Source organism: Gekko japonicus, unplaced genomic scaffold (genome assembly GCF_001447785.1).
Source record: "Gekko japonicus isolate JY-2015 unplaced genomic scaffold, Gekko_japonicus_V1.1 scaffold272, whole genome shotgun sequence".
NCBI lineage: Eukaryota > Metazoa > Chordata > Lepidosauria > Squamata > Gekkonidae > Gekko > Gekko japonicus.
This window is the reverse complement of record NW_015161413.1, coordinates 1001057-1017230: the sequence shown is the minus strand read 5'-3', so window position 1 is coordinate 1017230 and position 16174 is coordinate 1001057. Positions and strand designations below refer to the sequence as shown.

The 16174-nt window shown below is 40.2% G+C and overlaps 1 protein-coding gene across 11 annotated transcripts in view; it reads right to left on the bottom strand.

Moving 5' to 3' along the window:
- Nucleotides 1–16174, bottom strand: part of CLASP2 (cytoplasmic linker associated protein 2) — a 151365-nt gene that overhangs the window by 95955 nt on the left and 39236 nt on the right. For 10 of the 11 annotated variants that reach the window (XM_015427303.1, XM_015427344.1, XM_015427362.1 and 7 more), the window contains exon 1: nt 3476–3501. In XM_015427303.1, coding sequence (XP_015282789.1) covers nt 3476–3491 — 16 coding nt within the window. In that variant the 5' untranslated portion in view covers nt 3492–3501. Of the gene's footprint in view, nt 1–3475; nt 3502–12169; nt 12241–16174 lie in introns of those variants that run through there. The other variant, XM_015427377.1, reaches the window with a different exon arrangement.

The following is a 16174-nucleotide window of genomic DNA, read 5'->3' as shown; positions in this document are numbered from 1 at the left end:
CAACACACAGTATGATCTTGTGCCCTACATGATAGCAGTGCACAGTAATTATGCTGGCTATTGCTTGGAAGCCCTAATCTTGTTAACAGGGGATATAACATTATCCTCTTCAAGAAGTAGCTCATAAGAAAGGGGGGGAAATCCACTGCCAAGAACTGTTCTTGACCACTTTCCCCCTCCACACTTCCAGAATACGGTTTGAGAATTTAGCTACAGATTCTCAAACAGTAAAAAAGTAAAAGAAAAAACAGAACTTTGAAATCTCTTAAGGCAATTTCAGGCCTATTTTGAAAGAGAGAAGGATGAGAATTTCAGAGTAGCAGCATTAGTACATGTCATAATGCTAACTGTAATGAAAGATGCGGAAAGCTTTGGAAATTTGGAGATATATCTATATCTAAATGGAGTTCAGTGACCTTTGTATTCTTTGTGTAGTTAGTAAAAAGATCACTGAATAAAGATGCATAGTTAAATACACAAGTTTTTGTATTAGCATTTCTCTACTAAGAGTGAATTCCACTTTTTCTGAAAAGATAATTTGAAAACTAAAATTTTGTTACATTCATCTGATAAAAGTTTCTAATTCCATGTTTTAAATAAAGAATAATATCTTTAGGGCTGCGGTGGCTCAGAGGTTAAGACGCTGAGCTGCAGACCGGAAGATCTGTAGTTCGCAATTTGAGACCTGAGTGCTGTGTGACAGAGTGAGCTCCCGTCTCTGGCCCCAGCTTCTGCCAACCTAGCAGTTCGAAAACAAGAAATTGCAAGTAGATAAATAGGTAGTGCTTCGGTGGGAAACTAACGGTGTTCCATGCATCTTGGCGTTTAGTCATCCCGGCCACATGACCATGGAAACGTCTTTAAGAACATAAGAGACACCAATGTTGGATCAGGCCAAAGGCCCATCCAGTCCAACACTCTGTGTCACACAGTGGCCAGAAATACCAGGTGCCATCAGGAGGTCCACCAGTGGGGCCAGGACATTAGAAGCCCTCCCACTGTTGACCCCCCCCCAAGCACCAAGAAGTCAGAGCATCACTTGCCCCAGAGCCCCTATCTATACCTTGTCGCTAATAGCCACTGATGGACCTCTGTTCCATATGCTTATCTAATTCCCTTTTGAAGCTGTTCATACTTGTAGCCGCCACCACTTCCTGTGGCAGTGAATTCCATGTGTTAATCACTCATTGGGTGAATAAGTACTTCCTTTTATCCGTTCTAACCCGACTGCTCAGCAATTTCATGGAGTGCCCACGAGTTCTTATACTGTGAGAAAGGGAGAAAAGTACCTCTTTCACTTTTTCCAAAGCTATAATATCTTTTTTAAGGTGTGGACAGCGCTGGCTCTTCAGCTTGGAAACTGAGATGAGCACCACTCCCTAGAGTCATATTCGACTGGCTTTTGAGCAAGGGAAACCTTTACCTTTACCTTAATATCTTTAGAACATCCACAAAACCGGTTATCCACAATATATTTATTTTTATTTTTTTTATATATACATTATTATTTTCAATTATTTTTATTGTAACACTGTTCAGTAGAGAGGCTGGATTTTTCCTAGCTGTGTTGAACAGGAGATTTAAGAAAGAAAATTGCCATATCATCCTACACATTTCTAATTATATCTGACATTTTACTCAAAGCTCCTCCATACCAGTGTCAGCTGCCTTCTAGAACAGTATTGTGTTTGAATACTTTTGCTAATGACAAAATAGTTTTTATAACCACCATCACAAAGTTATGAAAAACCTTGCACAAGATAGATGATAATTCAAACATACTTCAAAACTACTACTCCTGAAGTGAAATCAAACAGTCTTGAGTAAACACCCAAAAATGATGCCACAAGGAAGTGTATTTAAAAGGTACCTTATGTACTATTCTTAATTAAACTATTTAGTCTAGTTGCACTCCCAACATCCTCTAAACATACAAGAGAAAAAATACAAACACACTTTATCAAAGGGGTTTTTCCTGTTTGTAAAAACAGACACAGGAATATTTAATGTTAATATATGTCATAGTAACAATCAGGGCTCTAGTCGGGGGGGAGCTCTCAGGTACGGAGCTCCGGAAGAGAACCTCTAGGGGGCGGGGCGGTCACGTGGTGAAGCCCCGCCCCCTTCTTTACCCCGCCCTCTGCTTCGATCCTCATTCCGTTTGGGAATGAGGATGAAGCAGGAGGGTAAGTAGCCGGGCCTTCTGACACACTTCCGGTGATGTCAGGGGGTGTGGCCTTCTGTCACTTCCGGTGATGTCAGGGGGCGTGGCATATGCAAATAAGTTATGCTAATGAGTTATGCTAATGAGCTCCGGCAGCTCTTTTTCTACAACAAGACCCCTGGTAACAATTATTATGGTTAACTGAACAGCTGACAACTTCATAGTCAAACTGACACACTACAAAGACAGACCTTTTTTGATTGGACAGTAAAGGAAAGAATCCAAGAAGTTTTGCTAGCCTATTAAATGGAGAAAACTCATTCTTAGAATCATTTTAACCATATGGACAGACATGAATTTATGAAAAGACAATAATATGCAGTTTTCAGTCCAATTACTGTTATTGCAGTTTTGTCAAACCAACTGTAGAGGAGTACAAACATATCAGTGTTTCATGATTATGCAACAGCCTTATGACTATAAAATACTCCTCAGCTATTACCGAATTTTCAATAGATTAGAGCACTGTCTACATCTCAGCAACATCTGATTTAATACAGATTTTCCTGGTATGGATAACTGTAGGTATCTCTGGTGTATTTTTTCTTCACACATTTTAGTTATTTCTGTAGAAATACACCTGTACCTTATTTTTTAGTTCATGTTTAGTGACCTAGATAATTTAAACTTGATATGCACTAATTATTAATAGTATTAAATTCTGTACAACTCAGACAACTCTACTGGGCAGTTCCTGACCTGACCAACTTGTACCCATCAGACATTAAAAATGCCTGTTCTCCAAGACAGCTCCAAGATTGTGCATGATTATATTGCCACTATAATTCAAGTTTTTCTAAAATTAAGTTCTTTTAATGACTACAGAAACCCCTAGGCAAACGGCCATCTCTGCACAATGCTAACAGTACATACTAACATTCAAATACGAAGCCATCAGTTAGACACACCAGGACTTTAAAAAAGTACTTACTACCATCCCACCTTGCTTAGAAACCTTTAATTACTATATATGCTGCCTTCTCCTGATTAAGTGCAGACATTCTTATTATCTGAACACCAATGACATGTCCTCTTACCAGACAAAGCCACAAGCAGCCCAGGACACATGGTTGCAAGGCACTATATTTACAATATATTTTTTCTGTAGCTTAAACACAATTTGAATGTCCAATACTAAGATTAAAATAAGATCAGCTATTATGACACACTACAAAATACGATTGCCGTTTTTTTACATGGCAAGGTTGTTTCAATGTAACCAAGCCTGTTTTTTTAAAAAAATGTACTCACCATCCCCGACAGCCATTACACAGCTGAAACGCTGCTAGGTTTTCCAAATGATTCAACCACAATCTCCGAGAGACTATATGTGCCTGCGCCACTCTCAATCCAGTGCAGCGTGAAGACAGACAGACCACTGTGTGACCCAGTCAGAACTGCAGTTCTATACTGCAATAAGCAACAGCTGCTACCCCACTTCAAAATAGAAGTCCTGCTTCTTACAGGAAATCCATCCAACACAGCCATCCTCCTGCCTCCTTAAACTAACGATGCACATACAGTTAAACACTAGGATTATTTTCTCTGCCCTCCCCCACAAGCTCTGTGACTTCTTCTTTAAAGACATCGCTCACAGCCAATGAGCATTATTCCATTGAGACTTTTAATGCAGTCATCAAAACACAAAGCATGTGTCCTGTAATCACATTCTGCTTCCCTTCCCCAAAAATTCATGTGTAGGGAGTCATCACACGATCCTGTGATTATCTAATTTACGTATCTGCAAACAGAAGATGTGCCATGTTCCTGCCTGGACTCTTTTTGGCTGTCTTCTCAATCTCCCATTGTGTACAACCACCATTGGTGGCTGTAAACAAATCACGTCAAAGGCAGATCGTCAAAGGCTTTTCTGTTCAAAGAAAGCTGTGCCGCTTAACAAAGACTGCTTCTGGCAGAGACTGAGCCAACTACATATCCAAGGCAAGTCTGCACTGCTCCTGTCAACAACAGTCTCAATTCTCAGCTGTACATAACAGTCAAGACAATCGCTTTCCAGAGGATTTTTTTAAAAACTACAAAGCAAAGTGACAATGTCAGTTGCCTGCAAAAATGCCTAAGAAAATAATGTTAGGCAGGTGCTGCAAATTATTCAGGATGAAACATTTATACTACCAAGTTATTTAGAACATGATCTACTGTTAAAGCTTTCCTTTTTCAGTGGATTCAAGGGCGGAACCACAACATTTCATTGAAAGGAATTCATCTTCACACACTGCCTATTCATTTATGTAAACATAGCATTCACATATGTTCTGCTCCCCTAACTGGAAAACACCAGGGATTTTCCCTTATTCATGACAGGTGGTGGTCAATTACTAGAGCTCCTAGCAAGGGTCAAAATGGACGGGGGCTCACACACACCCAGCCTCAGACAGAGAGAGGCAGAATTCACCACCACTCTTCTCAACCCACCCACACCTCCAGCTTCCTTGGAAAGACCATTCTCACTTCTCATCACTTCTTCTCAATATAACTACTGTGTCCTGGGAGACAAACCCTTTATCTCTCTCCATGGGTGAGACAAGGCGTACTAGAACAGTCTGGGACCTTCATACCTACGGGATCACCTCTCTCTGTACCCCCCCCCCCAACAATGCTTCATTCTTCCTCATGTGGTCTGTTGGTGGTGCTCGGCCCACAGGTGACTCAACTGTCCTCAATGAGGAAAAGAACCTTTTGTATAGTGGTGCAGGCCTGGTGGAACTCTCTGCCAGATGACATTCGGGCCCTGGAGGATATTTCTAGATTCCATAAGGCCTGTAAGACGGAGTTGTTCTGCCAGGCTTTCCGATGAAGACAGTCGAGGCCAGTTTTCTACCACCTATTAGTAGTGCTGCCTGTATTTTTACAACAATCTGGGGTGTTGGTTATTGGGTGCCAAATGATTATGTTTTATTCTGCTGCTTGAGCTAGGGTGCTGTTTTATAGCACCCTATATAATGTTTTGTGGTATAATGTTTTATAATGCTTTTATAATGTTTTTGTAGTTTGCTTTAACTTTATTTAGATTATGTATTGGATATCATGAGCCATCCCAAGCCCTGTGACCCATGGGAGAGGTAAGGTATAAGTCTAAACATAAATAGAAATTAATTAATTAACAGAAGGAGACTGGGTGGAAGGGCAAGGGAAATTACTTTGCTAAATAAATGGGGCAGAAGAGAGAATACCCACACCCCTCTGTTTCGAAACACAAGACTGCAGTTCCCCTCACATACATTATATCCTCCCATACATTCATCTGACTTAGGTCTATTCAGAATAAGTCTCATTTTAGCCAGTGGGGCTCATTCCATGGAAAGTGTTCTGAAGTTTGCAGCCTTAGTCTCCATCCTTTGAGACAAACCAATCTGAGTCCAATCTATGACTCACAGCCTGCACAGCCATTCCTAAAGTTCATTCCAGTCTAAAGTCAAGAGATGGTATAGTGTTGGTAAGATATAGTTTCTCTCTCTCGTGAATGGGCATTTTCTGTCTCAAACCTATTTTCAGCAGACTTCTGGAGCTTTGCATGAAATCTAAGATGAACATTCAGCCACATAAATTATTAGAGTCATCCCTTGGATAATTAATGCATTAACTATCATGTATATTGTTGTATATATCAGCAACAGAGTAATCTTATTTTGAGATTTTAAAAAAGAAAAATTGAAAGTGAGCATTCAGATGTAAGGACAAGCCACAATTTGTCATAATGTTGAATGAGTCTCATAAGTCATCATGTTCACATGCTGCCCCTCCTTTACACATAGTTCAGAAGTTAAAGTATTCTTGGTTTATAACAAACCATAATTTGCAGCTTCTGTCAAACCACAAAAGCTATCTGTTTAGAAGTCAGACTTACAGTGCAATCCTAAACAGTTACTTGAATCCATTTAAGACTCAAGCTACCCTGAAAGCTACCCAAGGCTCATTCTAGAAACAGGAGACCACAGGGTTTTTTTAACATCTGAATACAGCCACAAATAAGTGAAAAATTCAGTCTGACTGATCCCTCATATAATGGAGTATTTTTTTTTTTGCTTGAAATGATCTATGTCAGTCAGTTAGAACTGAAAGTCTTCTACTGTATCATAAGGTTCAACTAGGAAAAGAACCTGAGGAATTTCACATTACCCTTTTTAAGCCAGTTTGAAGCCGGTGTTAATCCGTTGTGGAGTAAACCGGTATAGGGCTGCCATTTCACACATGGCTTTCCCCTACCGATAAACAGCTGGATCTGAAGCAGTTTGCCATTTCAGACTGCACAGCTTTTCCCCGCTTTTTCCTTTTGTTTTTCATCCATGCGGGCGATCTCCGGCTTTTTTTTTAACGTTCGCTTTAGAGCGCCATAACACAACACTCCAGGCATTCCAATGTGGTTGCTGTTTTGCTGTTGTGTTATAGCGCTATAGCACTCTAAAGTTTTTTAAAAAGGTGGAGATCGCCTGCGCGGGCAAAAAATGGTGGAAAAAAGCGTTTCAGATCCGGGAGAAGAAACTGAAGACTACTTGGAAGTGGTTTACAGGTAAAACCGTTCAGCCCCGTTTCCTAAACGGGACAGAAGCGTTTGTGTGTGAAAGTACAAATATATTCCAGTAGGGAACCGGTTCCAAAACAGTTCTGTCTCAAATGTCAGACCAGAAACCATTTGGGACCTGTTCCTGAACCAGAATATATTGCCTGTCTGAAATTCCTCCCTGTGTGATACACATTTCAGAACCTGTGTGAAATTTCATAATATTAACCTGACCGCCTGATTTCTATTTGTAAATTAGCATTTTTGCATGTTATTCATAGCACAGTGATTTAAAAAGTGACATATTTCACAATTGGCCAGTCCTGTTGACATTTTCATAGTAACTGTATCTCAAAGGAGGGGGAAAGATATAGGTAAATTGAGGTATGTGTAACAGTAACAAGCCACAAACATCTGCAACACAAACATGTATACATTTAGTGCCATTCATCTGGAGTGATAGAATTCTAAATCTTGCTTTTCTCACATTAAGCTCTATATCTGTGGCATTATGCTTCCCCCCAACCCTTCCACATAAATGTTTATGAAGTGGGCATTAAGAGACCAGGCAAGCTGTTAGCTATGGATGACTAGAGAACCCATTAGACTGCTTTAATTATCTTTGGCCATTGTGAGGAAGAAGAAACAGAAGGCTTTTAAGAAATTTTTAATAACAGACCTTTTCTCAATACATCATGCTGGAATCCTCCAAACCCATAGAAGGAACAGCACTTACAAATCTCAGCCTCTGAAAATAGGAGTCCTAAAATCTTTGTTGGTGTTTGCTACGTCCGTTTCCATGGAAACAGCTGTTCACTTGCTGATAAACAGAAGACGTCTAACACACCTCCCATTTGCAAGGATACCTCATCAATTTTTATGAGGCAGCTGGTAGTCTTAGGACTTGGGAGTAGCTGACAGTAGCCACATAAGTAACATCAAGCAGCACAAATACCATGCAGCGCACACAATCTTGAAAACAACATATCTACACAGACAGGAATAGGAACTATCCCACCCTTGCACTTACTGCAAGGCTACCTAAATGAAACAGGAATCGCAGATTACTATGGTTTCCCATTCCGTGCCATTATAATTCATTCTCAGCAGGCATACAACAGTATTGGCATGACAACACACAGGACTGGTTAACGCTGTGTCAAAATATGGATCATTACAGTGCACTGCTGTTTCATTTAAGAACAGACATACTGTGAATACTTACCTTTGTTTGCTCATGTGAGTGGTCTGTGCACATAAGCAATGTAAATGCCAATGAGCTTGTTCAAAAAAGATACAGTGGCAGCTTCCATCAGTAGTGGGTGAGAAGGATGTGTAAATTACTGCTTCTCATTAACAATTTTTTAATCCTATCAGAGCAGGGCACCTCAGGCAAACATGTCTGCATTAAGCCTACAGGCTTCACAGGTGAGTATGCCAATAGATACAGCCATTTATAGTTATAGAATTAATTATAATTCTGTTGTTCTAAACTAGAATTAATTTTAATCATCCTGTTAGCTAACACTAAGTGTTCCAGATGTCATTCTATCCTAAATTTTAATTCAGCTAAATTCATTTCTATTTCTAGACTTCACTCATAACTCCCCCACCCCTTTTTGACACCATCATATATTTCTACAGACTTGGACCACCCGCATGTGACTTATGTTTGGTTCACGGATGCAAGAGAATAAGTTGGGAAAGAAATGGTAGCATGCCAAAGATGCAGAACAGACTGCATTACTCCAGGCTGCAAGTGGTGAGTTTCGGCTTCAGATTTCCTTTTGTGTAAAAAGGTCTATACAAACTGTAGCAGGAAGAAGGGTTTACACTCTACCACAAACGCTGCTTGCTGCTAACACTGAGGAACATTACAAAGAATGAACCTCCATCTACAGTCTGAAGTGATGCAGTTCATTCTACCACTTCATTTCCCCAACATCCTACTGCTTTTGTGAACCAGACCGTAGATTGTATCTTTCAACTTCTACAATTGACTTTTTACATTGTCATCCACTATTCTTTTTCTCCTAAAAAGACAACAGAAAATGACTAACAGTTAACAAGACTGTAGGTAGCATGAATGACTGCAGAAGGAATTATAGATTCCCTACTCAATGAAAGCAAATGGAGACTTCTCGCAATATTCAAGACCAAACAAGCAACAATAAAAATCATGCTTCCACACCAAATTCACATCATAACAATTAACCTGTAAGAAAAAGTCTCAGATACTCTTAAGTCAAATTGAGCTATATCTAAAAATCAGATAAGCTTCTGGACAACAAAGTATAAAAGACTACCAACCAATATTGCCATACAAAAAAGGGTGCCAGAGACAAAGAGCAAACCAGGTTAGATTACTGTCTATTTGGTATCCACTGATACAATCTCCTGAACCAAGACCTCCAAGGTCGGATTTACTGTCCGCATGCCCCAAATTGTTCTGCTGCCCTGTGTGCTGAGACATTCTTCTCAAAACAGCAGAATTACCAAAGGATTCTTTGAAGCAAACTCACAACACAGTAGTATTTTTCAGCTACATTAATATCCAACTTTGGGTTTTTCAGAAACATGGCAGAATGGGAAAATCAATGGAATATGGTCATACCTGGATATAGGCTCTATAGGCAGGACAGGGAAGGACATGTTGGGAGGGGTGTTGCATTGTATACCAAAAAGAGCAGAGAGCAGAGAGTCAAATAAATTAGAAAACATTAGGGGAATGAACTCCCTGACAAAAGCAATATAGGTAGAGATACTAGGCCCAAAGGGTTACTTAAAAAGTGGGGGTGTACGATCGCCCACTTGATCAAACCCTTGAAGCTGATCTTGAGATGAATGAGAGGAAATAAGGGAGGTGACTAAATCAGATAATGTTGTGATATTGGATGACTTCAAATACCCTGACACTGACTGGGTAAACGTGCTCAAGTCATGCTACAGAAATGAGATCCCTAGACATCCTGAGTGACTGTGCACTGGAACAGTTGGTCACTGAGCCAATCAGAGAGGTAGTGATCTTAGACTTGATTTTGAACAGGGCTCAAGATCTGGTGTGAGCTGCAGATGTTGCACCAGTTGGGAGCAGTGACCACAATGCGCTCTCTCTCTCTCTCTCTCTCTCTCTCTCTCTCTCTCTCTCTCTCTCTCTCTCTCTCATACTGCTTCTTAAGTTATTAGTTTTAAGCAGATTCCAAAAATGTGAAGAACTAGACCACATTTGAAAAGTGATAAAAATCTACCACAAACATATAAAATTTTGCAACTAAAGAGAGATAGGTCTACTATCACCTTCTAATAAAAGTGGTAATGTCTCCTCCATATAATCTATATTTTGGAGCAAAGGAAAAATTAAAAGATTTCTAGCTTCATGATAAAAATTAGCACTTATTTAAATATATCCAGAGCAGGAAGCTGGCCAAAACAGCAGCTCGGCCTTTGGGCAACCAAGGAATAAAATGATTGCTAAAGCAAGATGGGGAGATGGCAGAGAAGCTAAACAAACTCTTTGCATTTGTGTTCACTATGGAAAATGTGAGGCGTGTAACCACATCATAGCCACTATTCTCCGGAAGGGAATCTGCAGTAAAATTAAGGTCAGAAGACATGAAATTCTAGACATATTGTGGAAATTAAAAACCCGCAAGTCTTCAGGTCATGATGGCATGCACCCAAGGGTTCTTAGCCAACTCAAATGTCAGACTGCTTAATCTACTACCCAGCATATCTAACATCATTAAAGTCAGACATGGAACCAGAAAACTGGAGGGTAGCAAATGTTACACTGGTTTTTAAAAAGGGGCCCAAGGAAGATCCAGGAATTTACAGGCCAGTTAGTCTAATGTCTGTCCCAGATAAATTAGTAGACACTGTAATCAAAGATAGAATTATCAGGCACACAGAGGAATAAAACCTGCTGAGGAAAATCAGCATGGCTTTTACAAAGGGAAGTCCTGCCTCACCAACCTTTTGGAGTTCTGTGAGAAAGTGAACAAATCTGTAGATAACGGTAAGCTGGTAAACATTATATACTGTGGACTTTTCAAAGGCTTTTGACAATGTACCTCACCAAAGATTCATGAGTAAACTTAGCAGACATGGGATCAGAGGCTGGATCCTCTTATGGACTATGAATTGATTAAACAACCGGAAACTGAGGTTAGGAATAAATGGACAGTTCTTGCAATGGAAGAGAGTAAGTAGTGTGGTCCCACAAGGACTGATATTGGGGCTGGTGCTATTTAATTTGTTCAAAATGATCTGGGTCTGGGGGCAGCACAGGGGCCAAGTTTGCGATGACACAAAATTATTCAGGATGGTGAAAACCAAAGCTGAGTGTGAAAGCTCCATGAGGATCTTCACAAATTGAGTGAGTGGGCAACAATGTGGTGGATGAAGTTCAACGTAGGTAAGTGTAAGGTGATGCACACAGGAACCAAAAGATCCATCCTTAACTATATGCTAATAGGGTCTGAACTTGCAGAGAGTGAGGGGGAAAGAGACCTTAGGGTTGTAGTGGATAATTCAACAAAAATATCAATCTAGTGTGATGCAGCAATGAAAAAGGCAAACTCTGTTCTGGGAATTACTAAGAAAAGGATACAAAATAAATATTATGCCCTTGTATAGATCTATGGTACAGCCTCATTTGGTATACTGTGGGCAGTTCTGGTCACCATATGTCAAAAGGACCCTACAGAGCTGGAACAAGTAAAGAGGGCAACCAATATGATTAAGAGGTTGGAGCAGCTTTCCTATGAGGAAACACTGAAGAGAATGGTACTTTTCAGTTTACCAAAGTGACAACTAAGTGTGTTCATGTGTGGGGAACATGATAAGAGGTTCATAAAATTATGCATGGGACATGGACAGTTGACAGCAGAAACTTTTTCTCCCTCTTCCAAAATACTAGAACTCGAGGGCATCTAATGAAATTGATGGGCTGTCGATTCAGAATGAATAACATTTCTTTACTCAACGAGTCCTTAAAACTGTGGTATTTTCTGCCAAGGGATATAGTGATGACGACAGGCATAGAAGGCTTTAAAAGGAGATAAGACAGATTTATGCAGGATAGGACTTTCAGCAGATACTAACTGTGGTGATTACAGGGAATCTCCATTCAGAGGCAGTTGTACCAATGCCAGGAGGCAACAAGAGGGGAAGGCCTTGGTCTCTATGCCCTGCGGTTAGCTCTCGAGAGTAACTGGTTGACCCCTGTGTGAGACAGGACGCTCGACTAGATGGACCACTGGTTTGATCCAGCAGGGCTCTTCTTATGAGTGACATTATCACAGTGCAAAAATCAGATCAAACTTGGTTGCAGAAGTACTAGCCGCCTCATCAGTCATTACAATTTAAAACCCGTTTCAAGTCAATGCCATTTGACATCCAAACCATATACATTGCCACATACTCACCGCTGATGTTGCTCGAAATCATATTGCCGCAGTTTTTCACTTCATCAAATTTCATAAATATCGTTTGTAACCTAAAAAAATGCAAATAAAGCTAACATATCACCGCATTTCTTCATCCACATCATAATAATCTCAAATTCAATTAAATCCAACATAAGATTTTAGTACCAATGCACCGAATTCTGGAAATCCTGGCAATACCATAAACCCAGGACTGGAAACTGTGGTGCACAGCCTGAATCTAGATTAGATTAACTGTGATGCACTCTACATGGGGCTGCTCTTGAAATGTGTTTGGCAACTTCAACTGGTGCAGAATGCTACAGCCATGATGTTAACTGGGGTGGGTTGTAAATACCATATCATTCCAATCTTGGCCCATCTACATAGGCTTCCAATCTGTTTCCAGGCACAATTCTAGGTACTGATGCTGGCTTCAAAGCCCTATATGGCTTGGAACTAGCACACCAGAAGACTATCTACTCCATTACAAACCTAACTGACCACTATAATCATCTTCCAAAGCGCTGCTTTGGTTACCCCCATCTTCTGAGACTGGGCAGGTAGCAATCCGGGAGAGGGCCTTCTCAGTTGTAGCACCAGTACTCTGGAACGGCCCTGCCTGGGAGCCTCGCCTGTCTCCTTCTGTTGCTGTCTTCCACCAGTTGGCATTCCCTCAGTGTTTTAATTGTTATTCCAATGCCTTTGTGTATTTTAGCTTTGGTTTTAATTGTTTTAATGATGTTTGTTTTCAATGGTTTTAATTGTTTTAATTATGTTTGTTTTCAATGGCTTTTAAGACATGTTTTTATTATTTTCTAAATCTGTTAGTCACATTGATGGCCCAGATGAGGGTAGAAAGGCAGGGTATAAATCTCCTTGTAAATAAATATTGAAGTATGTTGTCAAAGGCTTTCACGGCCGGAGTTCATTAGTTGTTGTAGATTTTCTGGGCCGTATGGCTGTGGTCTTGGCATTGCAGTACCTGACGTTTCGCCAGCAGCTGTGACTGGCATCCTCAGAGATGTAACACAGAAAGATGGAGTACTCTGTGTTACAACTCTGAGGATGCCAGTCACAGCTGCTGGTGAAACGTCAGGTACTACAATACCAAGACCACGGCCATACGGCCTGGAAAATCTACAACAATATTAAAGTAAATAAATGAAACAAATAAAGCTAACTTTGCGATGAAATCTCACAAGATTCTGTGGAATCTTGTTTAGTGTGATTTTGAAGTAGAGCGGAATCATACATTTAAATTCAGAGGACTTGTAGCAAAATGCATTTCTTGCTTAATTTCCAGTGATTCTTAAAACTCCATTTATACCCAACCTTTCTCTCCAGTGGAGACCCAATGTGTCTTACATAATTCTCCTCTCCTCCATTTTATTCTCGCAGGTTAGATTGAGAGAGTCTAGGACTTGGCCTAAAGTCACCCAACAACCTTCTCTCAGAGAGTGAGGATTTGAACCTGGTTTTCCCAGATCCTAGTATGGCATCTGACCACTATACTACACTGGCTCAGGTACATAAATAATTGTCCAAACGTTAAAACTGCAGCCTCTATGTCACATGTGATTGGACTTTCTACTGACAATCATCAATTCAAAATATACTCAAATCTATCTTGAGTTCACTCACCTATTTTGGCTTCCTTTTGAGATGCTGCTCCTTTTATTTCACCCCCCAGTATTTTGTTTCTGCTAACTTCCAAACCAATTTAGCCTCTGTGTCCCAATTTCAGCAATGACTATTGGCTCGATTCCGGGCATTTGCTATTCTAAGGACCTTCTAATCCTACAGATGTTAGATTTGCTAATTCTTTTTACGTATCCTATCATCTGGTGCTCTGTTTTATTATTTAAGATCCTCAACCCAAGTTTCAAAGCTAAACATTCTCCAAAGTCCTACAGTTATATTCCAAATCCCAAATCCAAACTTTAGATGCTCAGAGAAAAACAGCACATTGTGAATTCTCAAATGGAAAAGCATATTCTTCTATAATGATATCATTTGGTATCTAAAGTTGCATATCTACCTGAAAGTCTAATTATTCACGACGACCTTATTTGGGTCCCCCTCCCACTTCAAAAACAGGGCATAAAGGCCTCTGCGTGTTCCTAGAAACAGGAACACAACGGTGTTGTTCACTGTCCTTGTAATGCTGATTACAAAACGATGTTCTCACAGAAATGATTAATGTTGACTTAGCAAGGATAATATGCACACAAGCATTCAAAGTAATTGTTTCTTGAAACTTTTTCAAGGTGGCAGGGGCAGAAGAGGCAGTTTCCTGAACATGAAGACCAGAGTAGTATCCTTGGAGAACCTATTTAATATTTCCAATTTGAAACATTGTGCAAGTAAATGAGCAGGTAACTCAGAATCCCATGCAGTCTATTTTATAACACTAACTCTCAGGAAAAGGTTCTTGGCATTGCAATGGTAGTGTTCATATTGGAGAAAAAGACATAGTGCCTGTAGTTCTGTCACAAAATTTAATGTTACTCAAGTTACTCCAGAGCAGCAGTTCCCAACCTTTTTGGTATGATGACTCACAAATCCAAATTTATTTGGTATGGTTGCCGACTTTAATGGGGGGAAAAACATGCACATGTCAATAAAACTGCAAAAGCCAGGGATCTACTTTCACAGGCTTCACAAGCCATTTCGAGTCAGGACCCAAAGGTTGAGAAACACTGCTATATAGAATTTATGTGCTATTAGCATGCTATAATTTATGAATTTCTTCGTGAGGCTGCTTCTTTTTTTGCAAAGGCTCTGGGTAAGAAGCTTAAAAAGTTCAATGCATTCTTTATGCCAATTAAGGTATGCTCATATGTTCTTAATGGCTTTTATCTCTAATAATCTCTTATGTAAATAACTCAGAAATTATTAGATTACTTAAAGTTTTAACTAAAACACAGCGATTATTGGCTACTGAATACGAGAGTTTCACAGTGATCCTGGAACAAATAGAGTTCTGATCTTCCCTTAAAGTCAGAAGGCTGAATTGTGTTAAGTGGTGAATGTCTGAGGTTTTAATGGTTAGTATGCTGCTTTAATTCAGCCAAAGAGATTTTCAGTTTCCTTCTGGTTGTTTTAAGATCATACCCCCTTATAACAGAGATAGATCAAGAAACCTCATAACATGTCACATATTTTGTTCGTCTTTAAGGTGCTACTGGACCCTTGCTCTTTTTTGCTACCCCCTTATAAGCGGGTCTTTTCAGAGTGTCTCAATTTTTATCTGAGGACAATCAGAAAGACATTTTTTTCTCTCAGGCTATTTTTCAAGGGCACTTGCTATATGTGCTTATGTAACCTTGCTATCCATCTTTCCCTCATATCTGCAGGCTCTAAGGTCCTAGCCAAAAGAGAACACAGTTGTCATTACACTTGGGCAACCTTCACTTTAGTATTCTCAGTTAAGAACATAAGAGACGTGAATGATGGACCAAGCAGAAGGCCCATCCAGTCCAACACTCTGTCACACAGTGGCCAAAAATACCAGGTGCCATCAGGAGGTCCACCAGTGGGGCCAGGACACTAGAAGCCCTCCCACTGTTGACCCCCCCCAAGCACCAAGAATACAGTGCATCACTTGCCCCAAAGTGATGGGCTAATAGCCACGGATGGACCGCTGCTCCTTATGCTTATCTAGTTCCCTTTTGAAGCCGTCCATGCTTGTAGCCGCCACCACTTCCTGTGGTAGTGAATTCCATGTGTTAATCATTCTTTGGGTGAAGAAGGACTTTCTTCTCACCCGACCACTCAGCAATTTCATGGAGTGAACACGAGTTCTTGTATTGTGAGAAAGGGAGAAAAGTGCCTCTTTCTCTACCTGCTCTATCCCATGCATAATCTTATAAACCTCAATCATGTCACCCCTCAGTCGTCGTTTCTCCAAGCTAAAGAGCCCTAAGCGCTTTAACCTTTCCTCATAGGGAAAGTGTTCCAACCCTTTTCTGCACTTTTTCCAAAGCTATAATATCCTTTTTA